Source organism: Stegostoma tigrinum, chromosome 6, assembly GCF_030684315.1.
Source record: "Stegostoma tigrinum isolate sSteTig4 chromosome 6, sSteTig4.hap1, whole genome shotgun sequence".
Classification (NCBI taxonomy): domain Eukaryota; kingdom Metazoa; phylum Chordata; class Chondrichthyes; order Orectolobiformes; family Stegostomatidae; genus Stegostoma; species Stegostoma tigrinum.
In genome coordinates this window covers 18,178,430-18,200,066 of record NC_081359.1, presented here as the reverse complement: position 1 = coordinate 18,200,066, position 21,637 = coordinate 18,178,430, and the positions used below count along the sequence as shown (strand labels likewise).

Sequence of the window (21,637 nt, the reverse complement as noted above, 5' to 3'; positions counted from 1 at the left end):
AGATGCTGCTTGGCCTGCTGTGTTCATCCAGCTCCACACACTCTGTTATCCAGCAAAGTATCAGCTCACTCTGGGTGTACCTACAGAACGCTGACTGCAGCGCTTCAAGAAGATAACTCATCACTACCTTCTCAAGGGCGGTAAATACTCGCCTCGCCAGCACCGCATGCATCCCAAAAACGCAGCTCTCCGTGCAAGAGTCTGACGACAGCAAGGTTTCCCAGTAAAAGCAGGACTGTTTCTCCAGAAAAATGCAAGCAGTGGATAGTTGCATAGTACGTACAATGTGAATTAAATCAATCCCAGTCATCTGCAGTAAAGTAAGCTGCAGACTGTGAGTTTCCCTGTCTTCACCATTCTGACTGGGAATAACGGCAGCGCTATATGCAGCTGTTATTCCAAGGATCAAAAAGCTACTGGATATGTTTTTCTCACCTTAGTTCCCCTGACAGGCCTGTGCTGTTCCTCACTGGATTTGTGTTGCTAGGCTTAGATTTCCTAGAACCAGCTGCTGGTGAGACTTGGGGCTGAAGAAGATAATTCTGAGCTTTGCCTGTATGAGCGAGTTGTGTTTTTGCAAGTTTTGTCAGATTTGGAGCTTGAACCAGACATTCGCTTTAACACTAGCAACGATACTATCAGTTGGATATTGTGTTTGATAATGTATGTTTGTTGAGCACAGACTGGGTTTCACTTGTGCCCCTGTAAATAAGAGCAGTCTGAAATATAGGTGGCTGAATGAAGAAGAGCATGTTTCTAAAGTGTATTTCTGTAAATAAATCTTTCTAAAAGTGTGCAAAGGTCGGCTCAGTTCTGTCCTTTTCAGCTTCTCAGTCCATACCACAAAGAAACCTCCTGCTATATTTTCCTACTTCTTTTATCAATTGCTTTTGTCCAGCTTTAAATCCACCTTGAGATTGGACTTTCTGTGAAAGGGGAAAAAAAACCACTTTGCTTCCATTTCAACAGAATCAGCCATGTAAGATTATCCTGAAAATGTCTCTTAATAACATATTGACGTTTCAAAGCAGCTTAAAGAATCGTCTGCTGTGAAATATTATTACATGGATATGGCAGGAAGACATCACTGAAGAGCTAATAAAAACTGCTCTGCAGTTTATAGAATTAGTTATTTGGCAGATGAACACTCTTCGACACTCTTGTTTCTCCTCAACTATTGACCTTGACTTCCAAGTTCAATGTCACTTTCCAGCTTCAATTTATCACGTACTGCCTCCCTCCATTTGTCCCAGCTGCCACACTCCAGCCCAACATGTTCATCCTCAATTTGTGGCCCTTGCTCAAATCAATCAAAAAGCAAAGAGTTTCATAATTGCCAACTGGATAATTTGTGACTGACAATCAAACAGCATTTGGAATTGGATTTTGCAGTCCCCTCTTAGCAGGTTTGAAGCAGGGAGGCGAGCATAAAATGCAATTTGTGACCTTCAGCTGCTTACCTGCCCATTTCCGACCTGTCTGTCATTTTACAACAGAGGCCAGGGAGCAGCTTGCCTGCCCTTAGGCCGATTCAGATCCTTATATTCCTATCCCATCCTCACCATTACTTTGCCGACGGAAGCCCACTGGAGGCATCCCAGTTCCCAAGAACGTTCCCACCCCCAGCAAACATGCTTCCCCAGACTGGACATTTTTTTTGGTTTGATTTATTATTGTCACATGTACCTAGGTACAGTGAAAATTTTTGTTTTGTGTGCACTACAGGCAATTCATGCCGTATAAAGTGCATTAGGATAGTAGAACAGAGCGAAGAACATAGTGTTTCAGCTGCAGAGAAGGTGCACAAAGAGTGAGGTCAGCATTAAAATTTGAGAGGTACATTCAAAGCCCAATAATAGTGGGGAAGAGGCTGTCATTGAATCTATTGGTACATGTTTAAGCTTTTGTATCTTATGACCAACAGAAGAATTTGGAAGTGTTTATAACTGGGGTGGGAGGGGGTCCTTGATTATATTGTCTGCCTTTCGCTAGACAGGCAGGAGTATAGGTGTGGTCAGTGATGGAAGGTAGGCTTGCGTGATTCACTGGGTTGTGTTCATAATTCTCTGCAGTGTCTTATGGTAGTGATCTTCAGTGAACAGTGGACAGAGGTTTGAAGCAGTTAACAAAAGATCCCGGGAAGAATCTTTTTTAATGCAATGAATTCTGACCTGGAATTTAAAGAGGTAGTGGAAGTAGACTCCAAGAGTAACTCTAAAAAGGAGGATGAAATGAATATTTGTGAAAGGAACATTTTCAGGTGTGCACTGAAGCGCAAGTAAGTGGGATGAATTGAATAGCCATACAAATAAGATGGGCCAAATGGGTAACTCCTGAATTGTGGGATGTTACGCATCAAAAGTGGATAATGTGCAAGAGTTACTCATTGCAGCAAGATGACTGATTTGTTTTTGATTTTAATATTTTGCAGGTACCTCTTTGCCTTGCAAATCAAACAGGACCTGGCCTCGGGAAGGATGACATGTAATGACACTAGTGCAGCTCTCCTGGTGTCTCATATTGTCCAGTGTGAGTGAATTTGACACCGGTTATCCTGTTTTGGCATGAGAGCGAGGAAGCTTCCCCAGCGATGGGGTGGGGAGCCCACCATGTCAGTGCAAAGGATGAGGCTAAGTATTTGCAACAGTCTCCGGCCAAGAATGCTGAGTGGACGGTCCCTTCTCAGCCTCCTCATGAGGTGTGTGCAGCAGCACAGATGCTAGTCTCCACACATTCAGTTAGCTCCATGTGAGCAGTGGAGAAATGGCTGAAGGCATTAAGCACTGTAAGGCTTTGGACCCTCGCATCATACCTGCGGTAGCACATGATCTGTTCTCCAGAACCAGCCACAGTTTTGGCCAGTGCATCTATGACACTGGCAACCTCTTGTCTTTTCTCATATCTTTCGAATTGAATATCTCTTTTGAAGGAGCTTCCACAAGTACGATGCGCTGAATAGTCACGATGTGATTTTATTAGCGAGTAGAATTGATAGCCGCTGCAGTCTGGTAACTTAATTCTGTGGACAGCTCCCCAACGTGGATCGTCACATGCTGGTGAAGATGATTTCACAAGTTAAAGTGGGTTGGGATTCCCTGATCTGTGTCCTAATTTACTGACCAGAGTGAGGCATGAGACATTTTAACAAAAAAAACCAGCAGGGAGTAAAATAAAATAGTGTGTATGTACTGATGGCACTAACACTTCAACACTCTTTCATTGCAGCGGAAATTGGGGATTTTGATGAAACGCTTATCCATGAGCACTTAGAGAAAAACAAGTACATACCTCAACAAGATGCCCTGGTGGATAAGATAGCGGAATTTCATCGCAGGCATGTGTAGGTATTTAAGTCCTGCTGTGTGCAGTATTGTGGTCAGAATGGCGATCTTAAATGTAGGTCATATAGACAATGTCTGATTCTGTTTCTGACTGCCAAATTGAGTGGTGAAGGGGACGTTATGTTAATAAAAGAGGAAATTGATGATGGCAAAGACAATTCACTGTGGTGTATGATGTTTGTGACACAGCTTGTCATTAATGAATTGATGGAGTGTGTAGATTCTAAGGGTTTCGTAATCTGAAAAGATCTGCAACCCAAGCTTTGACAATTTAAGAGAATGCAATGACATTTTTTGAGTATACAAACACAGTTCTGTTCTATCTCCTGTATCTGTGCGACCATTGAGAGTCTCCATTGTCAGCCATCTTTCAGTGGATCTGGTTATGTTTACAAAAGGATGCAGTGAATCATGCAATGCAGATATAGGCCCAAATATTTATCTGCAAATTCTGTGCACAGACGCAGGAGAATTTCTACCTCTGTGACTCTTAACTTTTAAAAGTGGCAGCCCAGGGAACAGGACGTTCAGCCTGGGGTGGCAGGCTATGTTAGAACTAAGGGCAGGTGGCCCTTGGATGTGAGAAGGGGGTTAGAAGCTGTGGAGACAAGCGTGGGGAGAGGCTAGTCTCTGTGCACTTGCACTATGTTGATGCTTCAGGAAAACATACCTCTAGCCCTCTCAACTCCCTACTGCTCCCATTCACTCCCTGTGCCTCATCACACCATCTCATGCCCTCCACCCAGCCCATAACCACTTATACCACAGGCTACCATATGCCTTTATATCTGCAAACCACGGTCCTTTGTACCTTCCATGTCAAACAATGCTCCTTCACCTAATCCGAATGACTCTGCATAAGCCGTTATTGAAAAGGTGCCCCTGTACCAACTCCACCATGCCTTTCCTATCTCTGATGCCAACCTATGCCCTTCTACCCTCAACATGACTTTTTATGGCCTCTATGCCCCTCTAACCACCCTTATGGACATTGTGTAAACACATTCCAATTTATCGCCCTCTGCTCTGCCCCAAATCCCTGTGTTCCATTATAGCCCAATGCTGTCCTGGGCCAGGTCATGTTAACTCATGTCCCACCTACCACCGTCTTTTTCCTTACACATGCCATGTACCCAGTATCCATAATCGATAGACCTCAGGACCCATGCAAAACTGGTATTAAATAAAGTTCTGTAAAATAAAGTTCCAAAATAAATTACTGTATTGAAAAAGCATATTTATTTGTGAAAGATACATTGGGGCTATTTAAGCAACTTGTAGGTAGGCACATGGATCATAGTAAAATATATGGTATGCAGGGTAGTTTGATCTTAGAGGAGGATAATAGGTCAGCACAACATCATGGGCCGAAGGGCCTGTACTGGGCTGTACTGTTCTATGCTCTAGAAATGTACTACATTTACATTTGTTCAACTATATCATCCTTTTAGCAATAAACTTTTCATTTGAAAACATAATCCCTTATAACAACAAACATTGGGATTCATTTTTAGGCCTTTTTCAAAGAGCGTGTAACAATCTTTCAACAGGCAGCATGAAAGACCAAACAATGATTTTTTGTTAACACCCCAGGCTCTTATTTCAATGATTTAAAAGGACAGGATAAGGATGTCACTAGATGAGTAATCCTGAGCACCAAGCCAATGTTCTGAGGATGTAGGTTCAAATCCCAGCGTGGGCTGAGTGTGAAATTTGCATACAGCTTAAAGAACCTAGAATGAAAAGTCTAATGGCGATCATTGTTGTAGAAACCCATTTGGTTCCCTAATGTCTTTCAGGGAAGGATGTCTGCTGTCCTTGTCTGGTCTGGCTTTCCCATGACTCCAGGCTCCCAGTAATGTTGTTGAAGTTTGACTTTTTTCTCTTTGACTTCAGTAGGGGATGGGCCGTGAATGCTGACCCAGCCAGCAAAAGCCATATCTCATGGACAAATTTCAAAAAGAGACTGCTCATTGCCTTGTTAGTTTCTTTCTATATGTCCTCTTTGCAATTAATTTTGACAGGTCTGTTAACGATTAAAATTAGTTTATACACTGTTTACAGATATTTTTGCCTACTTTTACCCATTCCAAAATGCATCGTACTTCCCCCAGTCACCTAATCTCCCCAAAGGTGTCTCTGGACCATAGTTGGCTATCCAAAAATGTGCGTGAAGTACAGACGCTGTTGTTCTCCAGGCCTACTGTGCACACTTTGGATGTCACATTCCTGGGCTACCAAAGCCACACAGATGTGGAGGCAGCTGATGAATGAAATGGCCGGCAGCCGCCATAAAATGTGCACGTGGTTTGTGAAACATTTCTGTCAATTTCGGGGGCAGGACTTCCAATGTTTTGGTTGGTCTGCCATTTTCACCTTGAAGCAAAGCCTGCCCTTCGTGGGGAAAATCCAGGCCTTTGTCCTGAGGGAGCCACGTGTAAAAAATCCCCAACTGCGAGACTGCTACCAGTTTATCAAACTCTTAATGGAACTTATGTTTTATTGTCAGAAAATTCCTTACCTCTTGATGTTGTCAGTTGAGTAAGTGCAAGAATCATAACATCCCTACAGTGGGGAATCAGGCCATTTTGCCAATGAGTCCACACCGACCCTCTGCAGAGAGAATCCCCAGAGACCCATTCCCCTGCCCTCTCCATGTAACCGTGCTTTTTCCATGGTTAATCCACCTAGCCTGCACAATGGGCAATTTATCATGGCCAATGCATCCAACCTGCGCACCTTTGGGCTGTGGGAGGAAACCGGAGCAACCAGAGGAAACCCACACAGACATTGGGAGAACTTGCAAACCACGCAGACAGTTGCCTAAAGGTGGAATCCTTAGTCCCGAGTCCCTGGTGCTTTGAGGCAGCAGGGCTAGCCACTGAGCCACCGTGCCACCCAGAGGAGAATAAAAACAAGACTCCTTGAAAATGAGCATCAGTGCTCTGCATTCTTGAGTTGTGGAAGGTTTCAGAGCTAGGGCGGAAACAGGAGAGTGAATCTTTGTTATGCAGGAGTGTTAAAAATATTAGAACTAAAGCAGGTAGATTGAATAAAGATACAGACCAGCCATACTTTGAATGCTGGAACTAGCTTGCTGGCCTGAATGGCCTCCCGTTTTAATATTGACAAAAGGTGAGGCTTTTTTTTTGTCATGTCACTAGCCCTTTCCACTACCAGCTTCATCCTGGAGGTTAAATTTGCAGCATGGATTTCATTATCTGAATACGAAAGAAAGCATATTTTGTGTGGGATTTGCTTAAGGCTAGCTCTGGAAGCACGTGGAACTGTGGGATCCCAGGAATTTGATTTGATACATGCATCACACCAAATGGTGAGAGATGTGATGTGATTTTATTTGAGGCAAAGGTAATGTTTAAATGTTAGCAGTAAAATTAATGAGGTCCTTTTAAATATCCTAGCCGAATTTCTGCAGTCACACTGTTTCACAAAGCAATGAACTGATAAATGGAAAAACTCAAAAAATCAATTCGATTTGCGGGTGCCTGCTGTAAAAATTTTTTAAAAATTCAAATGTTTGAATGGAAATTACATTTCATGAAATAGCCCAAACTGGTATAAACAGCAGGATCAAGAATAGTTAGAAGATGACTGACCTGTCGTGATGTGCTCTTAGAGAGAATTGAGCTATCATGCAGCTTGGAGTCTTACAGATACAAAGCCTGTGGTTATCGAGGTCATCATTTCAGCTGCAGGACATCTCTTCAGGAGTTCCTCATGGTAGATATTTCTGATCAGCCTGGTCAGAGATGTTATTATGCACCTCTGGAGCTGGTGAATTTGAGCACAGACCTCTTGGTGCAGAGCTAGGGGACATTGCTGTTCTGAAGAACCCCACTGTTCTGCAGGGTAGTGTCCTCCACCCCATTGATTTCATTCCTTCAAAAATGACCTTTCTTCCGTAAGGTCAGAAGTCAGGATGCTTGCTGATGACTGCACAATATGCAGCGCTATTTATGACTCTTCAGACGCTGAAGCTGTCCGTGTTCATACACAGCGAGACCTGGCTTAAAGTGATAGTGACAAGCCGCATAAGCACCACATAAATGCAAGGCAATGACCATTTCCAACAAGATAGAATCAAATCATCGCCCCTTGACATTCACCGGCATTGCCATAACTGAATTCCCAGTTACCAGCATACTGAGGGATTTACATTGACTAGAAACTGAACCGGACCAGCCATATAAATATTGTGGCTATAAGAGCAGGTCAGAGGTCAGGAGTTCTGCAGTGAATAGATCACCACCTGTCAGTTTAATGGCATGCTCTCCACTTGCATGAGTGTAGCTCCAAGATCACTCTGTAAGTTTAACATCATTCAGGACAGAGCAGCCTGCTTGATTGACACCACATACAAACTTCAGTCCCTTCATCACTGATCTACAATGACAGCAGAGTATATTACTACAGGATGCATCCTTCGACAACACTGTCCAAACCTGTGACCTTCACCACCTCGAAGGAGGAGCCGAGTAGATGCGTGCAAGCGCCACTCGCTGTGAGTTCCCCTCCAAGCCTTACACTATCCCAACATGTGATGTCATTGCCAGTCCTTTGCTTTTTGCTCGGTCAAAATATGGGAATTCCTTTCCTTAACAGTACCGTGGGTTTCTCTGCTCCCAGTAGATTGCAGTGATTTAAGAACGCAGCTCAATACCCCTTCTCCAGGGCAATTAGGGATGGACAGTGATTGCTGACCCAGACGTTCCTGTCCTGTTGAAAAAGAGTGTAAGCGGACTAATCAGAATGGAGCATTCGCATTGGACTTTGCCCTTTTAGGTTGCGTTCTGAGTTCTGCCCTCGTCCACTTCCAGCCCTTTGCTATGATTTTCATTGCTCCTCTATTGGCAGCAATAGCTTCAGCAGCCCGGGCCCTAAACTGGGGAGTTCCCTCCCTAAATCTCTCTGCCTCCCTCTCCTGCTTTAAGGCGTTCTTTAAATCTGCTACTTCAACCATGACTGAGGTCACGTTGCCTGACGTCTGTGTGGCTCAGTGTTGAATTTTGTTTGTCCTGGGCTATTTTACTATATTAAAGGTTCTGTCTAAATGCCAGTTGTTGTTACAACTATGACTTGCTCACCCTCAAAATTGGACAATCCGTTCGCACCCAGATAAAGCTGTTAGCTTGCCAGAAGCTCTGAAATCTGAGAGGCATGCAGGACACTCAGTCTGTGAAACTCGACTCCATACTGTACACAGGTCCTCTACAGAAGAGAATCTGCAGACATTCTAACTTTTCAATTGTAAAATGTCTGCAATTAATGACTGGAAGAGCACAGATCTCCGAGGCTTATTGGACTGGAAGAAGTTAGAGTAGAGAGAGAGAGGGCAGCCCATGAAAGACAATTTAAAATTAAAAATAAGAATGAGAATTTAAAAATGGAGGCCTGGCTTCGCTGGGTACCTGTGAAAACAAAGGGATGATGAGTTAAACTGCCCAAGTGTCCATGACATTATTAAGCTTGGCGAGGGACCCTTTAACCTCGGATATGTTACTATGTTGAGAGTGCTGTATAAATGCAAGTTGTCACTTGGACACCCAAATTCTGAGACAGGAAAATAGGAATCGCTGTCTTTGCTGGCTTGTGCCCTCCCTGGTGGATAGTCTTTGCCCAGCCTTGCAAAAGAAGCGAAGGAGCAATTCTGCTGAAGTGAGTACTGACAGAATAAAATACTGGAGGTTTGGAGCCTGGGTTGTGAGAGAGTTGGCGGGCGGTGTGTTGGACTGAATGCACAATTGAAATTGACAGTTTAACATGCTCTGAAATTGTAAGATGTTCTCTTTACCCCTCCTCCTTACCCCAAAGTGGGCACACGCCTGCTGCTTCTGACTATCAGCTCCTTGAGATCGCCAGAAGATTAGAAATGTATGGGATTCGGCAGCATTGTGCAAAGGACAGAGAGGGCACAAAGATCAACCTGTCTGTGTCCCATGCTGGGATCATAGTTTTCCAGGTAATGGTTGTTAAATACAAATCTAACAAAATGTAGCTTGGGCCATTTGTCTTAGTCAGAATTAAACTGAGCCCTTCATATTTCTGGTGCAGGGTAACAATAAAATCAACTCATTCAATTGGGCCAAGGTTCGCAAGCTGAGCTTTAAGAGGAAACGCTTTCTGATTAAATTTCGCCCAGAAATGAACGTGAGTGTGTTCTTACCCAGAGGCCGTGTAGCTCCTTTCTGCTTTGTTACCTGTTATTGTCATTTACAACTGAGTGAGTGCGAGATGATGTTTGCCTTTCTGTCTTGCTGTTGCAGTCCTGCCAGGACACCTTGGAATTTTCTATGGCCAGTCGTGATTCCTGCAAGGCTTTCTGGAAGATTTGTGTTGAGTATCATGCCTTCTTCCGACTGTTGGAAGAACCCAAACCAAAACCCAAGCCCATCCTATTCAGTCGAGGGTCCTCTTTCAGATTTAGGTAATCAAATTCTACATTCCTCCAGATCTTCAATGGTATTTTAATTTATATCGTGCGTTTGTTCTGTTCAACTGATTGTGTTCTGGTGAGGGATCTTGTTATTTTCCAAACTTTTTCTCCTTTTAATGGACCGTGTCTCATGCTATTCCCGTTGTGTTTCAGTTGGTAACGCTCCCACCTCAGGCTGTCCTGGTTCAAGTCCCACTCCAGGACTTCAACACTAAAACTGGGGCTGACACTTGAGTGCTGTACTTATGGTGTGCTGCATTGTCAGATCTTTTGGATGAGGTGTTAAAAGCAAGGGTCCATTAGCCCTCTCCGATAAATGTAAAGGATCCTGCACTTACTGTCTCAACAAAGGGCACAGAGTTATCCCAAATGTCCTAGGATAACACTTATCCCTCAGTCAACATAATTAAAGCACATTACCTGGCCATTATCATTGTTGTTTGTGGGAGCTTTCTGTGTGCAAATTCGCTGCTGCATTTCCTACATCACAACAGTGTCTACTCTTCAAAAGTACTTGAATAGTTTTTAAGTGTGTGGTGATCACGAACAACACTTCTGATAAGTGCAAATATTTTCTGTTCCCTCCAAGTGTTTAGGTTTCTTACACTAGCTGATTCAAAGACCTCTCTGAGACTAGGCCCAAGAGCAGTAGACAAGGATTTTTTATCCCTTTGCTCAACTTTCACCTCCCTGCCCAGAAAATGGAGAAGACGGGATTTTTACCTTTCAAGCAGTGAAGGTGAGGTAGCCATCTCAGAAAGATCTTCAAAATCATGAAGGATCGTGACAGAGTAAATAAAGCGAAACTATCTGCAGTGACAGGAATGGGGGGGGGGGCGCTGGTCAGTAACAAGAAGATGCAGGGAAAAGATGATTGGGAAAAGAAACAAGAGAGGGAGAGGGGAGAATTTCTGAGTTATGATCTGGAATGTGTTGTCTGAAAGAGCAGTAGATGTAATCCCAATAACAACTTACAGCGGGGATTGGATAAATATTCCTAGCAATGAGGAGCTTCAGTTACGATTGATTGGGCTTTCCCCAGTGGAGAAAAGCGAGATAATCCAGGTTTACAAGCAGTTGCAAAGTCTGGACAGAGCAGATGGGAAGAAACTGTTCCTGTTAGTGGAAGGGCTGAGAATGACAGGAAACTGATTAATTCAAGGTGATGGAAAGCAATGTGGTCTGAAGATATGCATTTTTTGTTAATGAAGTTAGTGGATTCAGAGCTAGTCATGGCTTTCAAAGAATTAAAAAGTTACCCGAAGAGAGAATATTTACAGAATTACGAAGGGAGACCTAGCAGAAACATAAGGGGCTAATTCTCCATCTGGAGAACTGAAACCCATACTAATTGCAGCAAAAACCCACATGCACTTCTAGATTTAAATTTAGGTTTTATTGTCATAAATGAGGTACAAGAATACAATGAAGAGTGTACAGTGTTGCCACACACTGCTTCATCTTAGGCACAAAGTAGCTAGGCACAAAATCTCAGTTACAGAATTAGAGAAATTAAGAAATAAATTCAGCACTACACTCTTCTTAGCATAAAAATAGAAAAACAGAGAAATAAAGTCAAAATGTCAAACATTACAGCCTGTTCTTGAGCCATGGGTCTACAGACGCTTTCACCCTCACTGGGCTAACACCCACCCGTACTCACAAGACTTCACCGCTGCTTGCAAGGCTTTGGTCCTGACCACCACATCACCGCTGCCGCCAACCCATGCGAACCCTCGCCATCCATCACCGGTGATCGCCGCTCGTGCTAGATCCCAGCCCCTCGAGATCCACGGTGGGCCCCAGGGCTCACTCAAGCTCTCGGGTCACAGGAAGAACACAGTCTTCTGAGTAACCCTTTTTTCTTTATTCTAGTGGGAGAACTCAGAAGCAGCTCCTGGATTATGTTAAAGAAGGAGGGTACAAAAAGATACAGTTTGAAAGGTGTGTTTTTTTTTAATCTATGCTACCATTGTTCCATTCACTCACGCGCCTTTATCCTGTCAGAACCAGCAAAGTCAGGAAAACGATCACTAAAACTAGTTGAAATGATTTGCAGTTGCCAAAAGAAAAATGCTGCCGGTCTTGCAACAAAATTGGGCAGCGTCTAAGGACAGAGAAGAACCATGTCAAAATTTCCAGTTTCGATCAAAATTAAACATTGCCTTTCTCCTCTTTGTACCTCCCTGGTACTTTCGGAGAATTCTGCCCTTCTAACTCTGCCTCTCTTGATCCCAGCAGTCTCTCAGTGATAGCTATACTTTCAGATGTCAAGGCTGTAAGGTCTGAAATTCCCTCCCTAATTCTCTTCATCTTTCTCATCTCTCCCTCATCTCTCTCTGTCCTCTTTTTAAGGTGCACCTCAACACCTACCTGTCTGGCCAAGCCTTTAGTCTTCTAATAGCTCTCTTTCTCTGTTGTTCAGTTTCAAACCTTGTTGAATAATTACTTCTGTAATGCTTTACTCCCTAATGGCACTTATAAATGCATATTACTCTCTCCATGGATGCTATGTGACCTGGGGAATATTTTCTATTATTTTCATATTAGATGCCTTTGTTGCATTTTGGCACCAATACGACATCTCCTTGTGTGCAGTAGTGCATGAGAGTTGTAAATAAGTTTCTAATAGTGAATTGATACAGAAAGATAATTGGTCACTGTCATTGTTCTACAGTCTAAACACAGATAATCCACAGTCAATAAAAAGAATAAACTTTTAGAATTAACAACAAACCATGAATAATTTCTTGTTTGATGAGACAAGCTAATGATACTTTAAGTAGTTAGAGCTGGAAATGTAGGGGACAGTGTTTGAAACAGTGTGGATGTATCAGAGTATTCCCATGTGGAGTCTGCCTTCCAGCTAATCTCAGAGCACTTCTCAATCTTTGGAATTCTCTTCCCCAGAGCTCACTCATTTGAGAATATTCAAGATTGAGATTGATTGATTTTTTAGGCATTAAGTGAATGATGGGATATGGGGATCGAGGGCAAATGGAATTGAGGCAGAAGATCAGCCATGATATTATCAAATATTGAAAAAGGCTCAAATGACTGAATGGCCAGATGTATCCCCTATTTCTTATGACCTTGATGCTCATTAAAACACTGAGGGAATGAGGTCAATTGTGCTGCAAGAATTGTATCCATTTCTGTTTTTTTCCTGCTCTTCTCTCTCACTCATCCTCTCATTGTTCTCTTTTAACCTGTGTTCCTTTCTCCTCTGTTCTGTTTATTGTTGTTCTTTAACTCTGTCTTGCTCCACTGCTCAACTGTGGGAGTGTCAGCAGCGCATGGACGCACTTGAGTGTCTCAAACCAGAATCATGCCGTGGGGAGTGGTGATTTCTGCACTTGGCTTTACTCGTTAACATTTTCGCCCGTCACTAATACTTATTTCTGGGGTGTGTGTGTGTAGAAATGAGTTAGTTATTCAGATTAATCGTTGTCGCTAATACTGCTGCATACTCATCTTACCCTTCATTTCATTTTCAGGAAACATAGTAAAATGCGATCCATCCAAAGTTTGCCTGAACATCCGTCACTGGTGCCAAAACAAGTCAGTAAATCAAGTTTATTTTCTAGAAAAGTTGTCTATTTCAGTGGAGGACTGTTTATTTGAAAAGAATTTCCACTCAAATGTTCGTGACATGGGAGGAATGTGCTGTGATTACGGGTTGGTCAGTTCTGACACAAGACATGGAACAGTCTAGCAGACAGCAGGCAATCTGCTTTTTAAAGAAGAATGTGAAATAAGGAGAAATTTGTTTCCGTTGGCAGAAGAGTTAGTAGCCAAAGGCCGTAGATTTAAGATAATTGGCACAAGAGCCCAAGAGACGTTAACGATTGCAAATGTGCTGCCCGCAAGGTCAAGTTGGAAACAGGTTCACTCGTAACTCTCAAAGGGCGTTGGATAAATACTTGAAACGGGAGAAGTTACAGAGCTATGGGGAAAAGAGAGTGAGACTAGTTCGAAATCCCTTTCAAAGAACAGGTAGGAAGGGACAAATGGCTTCATTCACTGTTGTTTGCCTGTAATCTTTGAGCTTTGCTTGTTCATGGAAGCAGTTATAAATCACAAGTGGCTCTTGTCAAAAAAAACTCTTGTGTACAATATTCGATTGTATCATACTTCAGTTTTTTCAAAATATAGGAAGAGTACCATAAATTTTGCCATCCCAAAAATGGCCAGTATCCAAGAATTCGGCATTTAAAATTTTTTTCCACACAACAGTTTTAATTGAGTCAAAAAAGACATACCTGGACAATTCTGCTACTTGCTACATAGGTGCAGCGTGGCTCTACACTACTTGCTGGCTCTGATGCCTCGCTTTACCGCTCTATCTCGTACTGAAAGGCAGCCTTGACCTCACTGCATCTGGCTTGACCTGAACTGCCCACAGCCAGAGCAACACCATCCACAATCTGTACACGTCCAAAATATGGAACAGTTCCAGTCGTGAGAGCGCTGGATTTGATATACTGTGCCTATACCAAATCATTCATTTTCCACCCCCCTGGAAATTTGGCTCAGAGAGTTCTGTTTCTTCAGTACACTAATTTATATGGGAGTGGGTCACACATCAAGTTCCCACTTCAGTCACCATCCAATGTTAAGGTAGTTGACCTCCAGCTTCATTAATAGGGAGAGCGAGAGATAGAAGAGCAGCCAAGTTCCCATCACCAGCCGATGGCCCCTTGTGGTGGGAGTGCCAGGTTGAGGCCAACAATTGTTTGCATTTGTATGGTGTTTTTAGTGCCATTAAAAAAAAATCCCAAGGCACTTCACGGGAGTGTTATCAGACCAAATTAGAGACTGAGCCACATACAAAGGTATTAGGATTGGTGAAAGAAATATATTTGAAAGAGCATCTAGAATTGGTGAAAGAGGTCAAGGAGTTTTGGGGTGGAATTCTAGAACTTCGGCCCAAGGACGTTTAAGACACGCCTTCCAACACTGGAGCTGTGTCAGGTGTCGGAATTGGAGGGAAGTGATTGTGGAAGGATGAGGCTACAGGTATAGAAAAGATGTTGCCAAAGAAAGATTTGAAAACAAGGGTTGAGCATTTTAAAACTGGGGCATTGTCAAACTGGGACCCCATGTAGGTCAAGTTGCACAGGGAGGAACCAGGACTTGGTACAAAATAGGACACAGGCAGCAGAGTTTGGGCCAAGGTGAAATTTTCAGTGGTGCACTGAGAGAGAGTAGACAGCAGAACATCGGAATTGTCACGCCTGGAGGTAACAAAGATAGCTTTGAGTGTTTCAGTATCAGATGAGCCAAGGTAGAGGTGGAGACAGGCCGTGTTATGAAGGTGAAAGCTGGTGTTGTGATAACATTGCTACATGTTTAATAGCTTACTTCAGGGTGAAGTAGGATACTAGGGCTGCAAAGTGTCTGTTTTGGAGAACCGATGGAGGATAATGGAGGAAGAGCAGGGAGGTGCGATTAATTAAATATTGTGAATTGATCTGCCACTGAGACGGAAAGTTTCTGAATTGAATTCAGAATCCATACTAGCTGTCTTCGGATAGACTGATGATCATTGTGTATTGCTGGCATTGCAGAGTTATTAAAGCCAAAACACTTCGCAAAAAACATTAAGACAAGTTCTTTCTGTTAGCTCATTTCTGTTGCTTATTTCCTAATGGGCAGAAGCCAAGTGAAAAATGAACTGAGCAGACAGAGCGAGGAACTTTTCATCCCTGGTCTGTGTTGAGTTCGCTGACCTTGGCCAAAGTTAAAGCATTGCACTTACATCTGAGAGACCCTGGGCATTACTGACGTCATCCTGTTGGAAGGCACAAGTGTTGATGTAGGGCGAATAGTTTCAATGTCATAACCTGTTTGTGAGTAATGACTTTTTAAGTGAGGTACTGGAGTGGGCTGGGGGGCTGGTGGAGGAGTAGTGGGTGAGATGTGAAGGGCTGTTGCTTCACTCATTGGCTAGATAACCACAGCATTGTGCTCTTGAGTAACTATAGCAGAATGCGTGCCATCCATTTTGTGGCCATGGGGGTTTTCAGACCCTTGCTAGCTAGCCATGTCCCTCAGTGACATTGAAGCCACAACCCATGATTAAACAATCCATAAACAACAAGGATCTCCCTTGAGGAAGAATGAAGTACTGAAATGTACTTTACATCCCTTAGCTTAGTGTTAGTTGCTACTCAGGATTAGGAACCAATCATTTCTGACTGAGACACGGAATTATTTCTTCAGGGGCTGATGAATCTTTGAAACTCTGTTACCACAGAGGACGGTGGCTACGCCCTTGTTGAATATATTCAAGACTGGGGGTGGAGAGATCTTGGTTTCCAGGGAATGATGGGATGTGGGGAGTGGGCAGGAAACTGGGTTTGAAGCTGAAGATCAGCTGTGATCGTATTGAATAGTATATTGATCAGACTGACTGCCTTTATATTCTGTTCTTTCAGAACTAGATGAAAGAAATCGCTGAGGGTTTTGAGAGTAAAAGTTCAGCTGAAGTATTTTTACTGATTACTTGTTTCCAAGATGTCTCTTATCTTTGCAGAGCGGTAGTCTTTCTTTTGGGGAGCGGTCAGCATCAACTGGAGCACCGTCTCCTAGCCCAAGGAAGGATCTGGGAGTCTCCCAGACAACAGATAAAGACAGGGTTGAGCAGAAGAGTGCATCACCATCCGGCAGCCCGAGGAGGGACATACAAGAGGACACCATGAGGGACAATGTTCACCAACCGAAGACCCAACGGGAGCCACAGAATGCAGGTCCAGCATCTCGAGCAGCTCATGGAAGCAGCTCTTCCATTCCTTACATTGACTGCAGTGATATAGATAGTGAGCATGACTTGATCAGAGGGTGGATCAACAGGTCGCGGTCAAAAACAAATGACAATTATGAGGATGAGTTTAGCAGCAGCGAATACCTTGGGGAAATGGATGAAGGCGTGGCTCGCCGTAGATATAGGGGCTCTCCTGATTTCCGATTTGAGGATTCTCCACTCCATATAAGGGAAGAGTTGATGGATGAGGAACTGGCCCAATTGTCCTTCTACAGTAGGAGGACACCTCCAATGCCCAGACACAGCTCCTTGCTTCGTGAGGTATTTCGAGGATCAGAAAGCTGTAGTCCTTCAGCTTCTCCAATAAGTCTGTCCCCTAAAGGGTCCAGTCCCAATATCAGTGTTAACAAAGCAGGATCCAAGGGCTCTATTGTACAGAATGGCCACTGTAGGTATAGACCAGAAAATACAGACAGCCATGCACACAGCCACCATGATTATAATAGCTATTCCACTGTTTTAAGCCCAGCACATAGACTGAGGGTTTACAGCAACCGGAACAGGTCAGAGACCGATCCATTTATCCTCAGCCATATGGCCTCTACTCCACTGAATGAATACAGGGCAGGTATCCAGCGCAGACTGGGCTCACCTAGAGTGCTACATTCAGAGGGTGGATCTGTGGCCAACAGCCTTTCCCCTGCTGCCTTAACAAGGCCAAGTCCGCCAATTCAGAGTCTGTTCCCAGCTGGCCTCACGGACCACGCAGCAGTGAGTCAGGTGATGGACGGGTCCACCAGCAGTGGGACAGATTCCAGCGACTCTGACTCAGAGGCAGTTCAGTCACTCAGCCAGCTGCTGGTTTTGGAGAATCCCATTGCTGTAAACTCCTCACCGTTGCCTAGGAAAACCTTCTCATTAGGGAGCCTGCAGTTAGAGGAGGAACTGGAAGAGGACAGTTCCATTAGTTTTAGTGACCCTGATGAGAGCAGCCCAGTGACTGAACATGGTATCATCACATGTTAGCAATTTTTCACAGTCTCCTGACCTTGTCCATTCTCTGATCAACAGTTTCCAGCCAGTTTTTAACGTTAGCACAGGACTGCAATCATCACTACTTATCCAGGCATAAACTAGAGAGACAGCAAATACTGTTATAAAATCTCCGCTCTCTCTGTTTAACAGAATGACATCTGTAATTATGCCATCTGCCACTGATGACATTGCAGTCGATTCTGACTGCGTAGTGCTCATATATAATGAAACACAACATCTTAAAATCATCTTGGCAGGGATTAGTGTTCAAGACTCACATTGGAAGTGGATTATGCGTTATTGTTTACAACAATAGTTAAGGAAGTCAAAAGAAAAGTTAAAAAGAGCTAAAGCTCAATGTGTAGCTATTTTTGAAACAAAAACAATTCAGTTAAGTTGTTAAGCCAGGACCAATATTGGATTGTCAAATATCAAATCGGCACAAAAAAAGTCAGCTCTTGATCCCTATTGTGGGCGACGAGGTACCAATTATGACAAGTCTATCTTTGGAATTTATGACGAGGACAAAGCCTAGCAATAACTTAAGTTACACTGACTCCAGCATCAGCAGTTCTTACTATCTCTGAGTTAAGTTACACTGTTGTTTATCACTGTTGGTATCTTCCTGTTCTCCACTATGTGTAGCATTGGGCATCACCTGCAAGATACAAAAACGCAAAGTACTGCAGCTGTTGGAAACCTGAAAATCCTGGAGAAACTCTGCAGGTGCAGCAGCATTCATGGAGTGAGCAACAGAATTAATGTTTTGAGTCCGATGTAAATCTTCAGAACTGTTCTGAAGCAGGGTCACATCAGAAATGTTAACTCTGTTTCTTTTTCCATGGATGCTACCAGATGGCAACATAATGTTCGACGGGAATAACTCAAATAAGCTGGACCTCAGTTATGTTTTAGACTTTGAAGGGTTGATAACTGTGAGATAATTCAGGTGCCAAATAACTGCCTTCGTTTTCCAAGTTCTAAATAAACCTAATGATAATGGATGTCCAGAATAATTTGGAAGAATGGAGGGAATATGGCATTGACTGATGTTAGTTCAGAGAATTGTTCTTTCTAAATAACTTACATTGTGTATTTTTTGTGAAGTTAACTATTTAGACAGGACTGAGGTAGGTTTAGATTTGTTTAGCAATCGTTGGAGATCCAGAGAGGGTTGAAGTCTGGAATTCTGTGTACCTTTTTTGAGTGTTTTTGATTATATAAATATATGTAAACAAATCTTTAATAAGTGACTTGATAGCTTAATAGTGAGAGTTGAGCGAAATTGAACAATAGTTTGTAAGTCTAGTAAACTGACTAGGTTACATTAATCGTGACAGAGTTGAGTCCTGCCAAAACCATACTGCCCATTAATTTTGAAAGAGGTTCATGGAAAATTTATTTACAGCAATTCCTTTATGTTGAAAATGATTACAATATTCATTGTTATGTTATAGATTAATCACTGTTATATATAATACAGGTCCCCAAGCGAATTTTACAGCAGGATGATCTGGAAAGCACAGCCAATATTGCATCATAGGGAGGAAAATTAAAATTCTTGATTTAAAAAAAAATCCAATTCTAGAAAACATCCTGAATTTTTAAAAAAATCAAATTTAAATTTATCTTCTCGAAATCAAAAATATTTCAGCCTTAAAGAACTGAGCTGCATTTCAAGTGTTAGCACTTGTAAAGCTGGCATCTCCTGGCAGTAAGATGTAAAATCAGTTCCGTCATGTTAAGAGGCGCTAACAGGCAAAAGTGTGTTGGCAGCAGTCAAAATCCACACTCTTTCCAATTCAACTCGACAGAATGAATGCTAAGTGCAGTGTAAAATAGACCTCCAGTCCGCCCATGCTACCATTTAAGTTAATTACATACACAACAACCATGCACTGGGAACAAATTTCAATGTCCCAGATGTTTACAGCAAAAGCATATCATATCATTCCTCTTTTAAGATAAAATAAAATAGCTATAGTCCTACTGGACTAGTCTCTCATTAGAGAGATAACTGGTGGTGATTTAACCGGGGGGTCACCCCGCCTCAGGCAAGGGGAGAGATTGGAAAGGACAGTCCTCTGTTGTAATCTCAGCTGGTGCAGGAATTGAACCCACATTATTGGTTTTGTTCCGTATTGTAAACAAGCCCAGCCAGCCAGTTGAGCTGATCAACCACATTGTAGGATGCATGTGTGTACCAATTAAATCTCCTTACTTAAAAAAGGATGTAATTGCAGTGGAAGCATTTTTGAGAAGGTCCTGTGGGCTGATTCCTGGAATGCAGGTTGTCTTGTTATGAGGGAAAGGTTGAGCAGGTTGGGTTGATGTGCATCGAAGATCTTATTAAAACTGAAGACTGTGACAGGGCTTGAGGCGGGTAGATGCTGAGAGGATGCTCCCCCTCATTGGGAATCCAGACCTTGGGGCTAAAGTTTAAAGATGATAAGTCTTACATTTTAAGATGCAGATGAGAAAGGATTTCTTCTCTTAGCACATCTTGGAATTCTCTTCTATAGAGAGCAATGGAGGTTGGATTGTTAAACGTATTTGTGACCAGGTTAGACAGATTTTTGATAGGCGCGAACCAGGGTTAAGGGGGAAAGGCAGGAAAACGGAGTTAAGGCTACAGTCAGATTAGTCATGACCTTATTAAATGGTGGAGCAAACTCCTATTTATTATGTCCATTGAAATGCAAAAACAAGCATCTCCCTTCAAGCCGCACCTCCATTTCCTACCTACCAACCTCATCCCGCCTCCTTGACCTGTCCGTCCTCCCTGGACTGACCTATCTCCTCCCCACCTATACTCTCCTCTCCACTTATCTTCTCCTCTATCCATCTTCGGTCCGCCTCCCCCCCCCCTCCCTATTTATTTCAGAACCCTCTCCCCATCCCCCTCTCTGATGAAGGGTCTAGGCCCGAAACGTTAGCTTTTGTGCTCCTGAGATGCTGCTTGGCCTGCTGCGTTCATCCAGCTTCACACTTCGTTATGTTGGATTCTCCAGCATCTGCAGTTCACATTATCTCTCATCTCCCTTTAGTTCTGGGTTTACATTTTGTAGAGGATTTATTTAAATAGACAAAGAGTTTGTTTAGTTTTGCCTGGAATCAGGCGAATTATTACATTAAGCACTTATTGCATGGAAACAAATTATCCCGTTTGCCTTTTTATTCAATTCCTCACTAGCCCCCATTGCCAAAACTAAATTCAGCCATGTTGCATTGCCTTTCCTCAAAATGTTCAGGAAATGTAGATGCATAAAGTGCATAAACTATTTGTAGTCAGGTTCCAGGAGTGTGTGATGCAGTGAGTGAGTCAGACTGTCCGAGTGCAGTGATTGGAAACAGGATTAACTGTGCACTTGCTCAGATTGTGAGTTGCAGGCTACTGAAAAACAAGAAGGGATCTTTAATGTAGGAAAAACAGTTTAAGCTTAGGACTGTAGGATGCCTGCCAATTGGCAAAAGCTGGCATTTCTCTTCTTGTAGAAACTTATAAAGTTTGAACCCCTTGGGAGTACAGTTGTGCATGTAATAGTAATTCAGGCATGGGCTTTGAGAAAGGTTTGGCATTTGTCAGTTGCTGCTCTGGTATATCATTGAGGATTGGCGGGTGTATTCTACATTTTGGCACAGCGCTGTTGCCCATTTAATGGTGATGGGGCTTATTACTAGCTTTATACAGTGGTGATAATTGTAATCCCATTCTGACATTACGGTTAGCTTGGATGTATCGAATGCAGGCCAAGTATGATGATGGCCATGGTTCCCATCTGTCTCTGTTCCTGGAATACTTGTCCAGTTGGGTCAGGGCTTTAAACTTGACCAAAGTAGTAATCAATGCTGTAGTTGCTTGATGTTTTGAGGAATCCCTCAAAAGGAGCAAAATTGGTTCAAGGTTTTTGGATTGAAGAGTTTGTTTGAGAATGTCATGGTGGGTTTGCAGTAAGACAGTTGACATACATGGCGGTGGAGATGATTTAATTATCCCCCTGAAGAGTGACTGACCAGCTGAGGTAAAAGAGTATTGGTGAT

The 21,637-nt window shown here is 43.0% G+C and overlaps 1 protein-coding gene across 1 annotated transcript in view; it reads left to right on the top strand.

Annotated features, from left to right (window-relative positions):
- The window catches only part of LOC125453044 (FERM, ARHGEF and pleckstrin domain-containing protein 1), a 262,857-nt gene that overhangs the window by 166,571 nt on the left and 74,649 nt on the right, over nucleotides 1-21,637 (top strand). Inside the window, exons 6-13 of the mRNA XM_048532094.2 lie at nucleotides 2,432-2,529; nucleotides 3,226-3,340; nucleotides 9,174-9,321; nucleotides 9,414-9,509; nucleotides 9,626-9,786; nucleotides 11,671-11,739; nucleotides 13,293-13,356; nucleotides 16,334-16,547. Of these exons, the coding sequence (XP_048388051.1) occupies nucleotides 2,432-2,529; nucleotides 3,226-3,340; nucleotides 9,174-9,321; nucleotides 9,414-9,509; nucleotides 9,626-9,786; nucleotides 11,671-11,739; nucleotides 13,293-13,356; nucleotides 16,334-16,547 (965 nt within the window). The remainder of the gene's footprint in view (nucleotides 1-2,431; nucleotides 2,530-3,225; nucleotides 3,341-9,173; nucleotides 9,322-9,413; nucleotides 9,510-9,625; nucleotides 9,787-11,670; nucleotides 11,740-13,292; nucleotides 13,357-16,333; nucleotides 16,548-21,637) is intronic.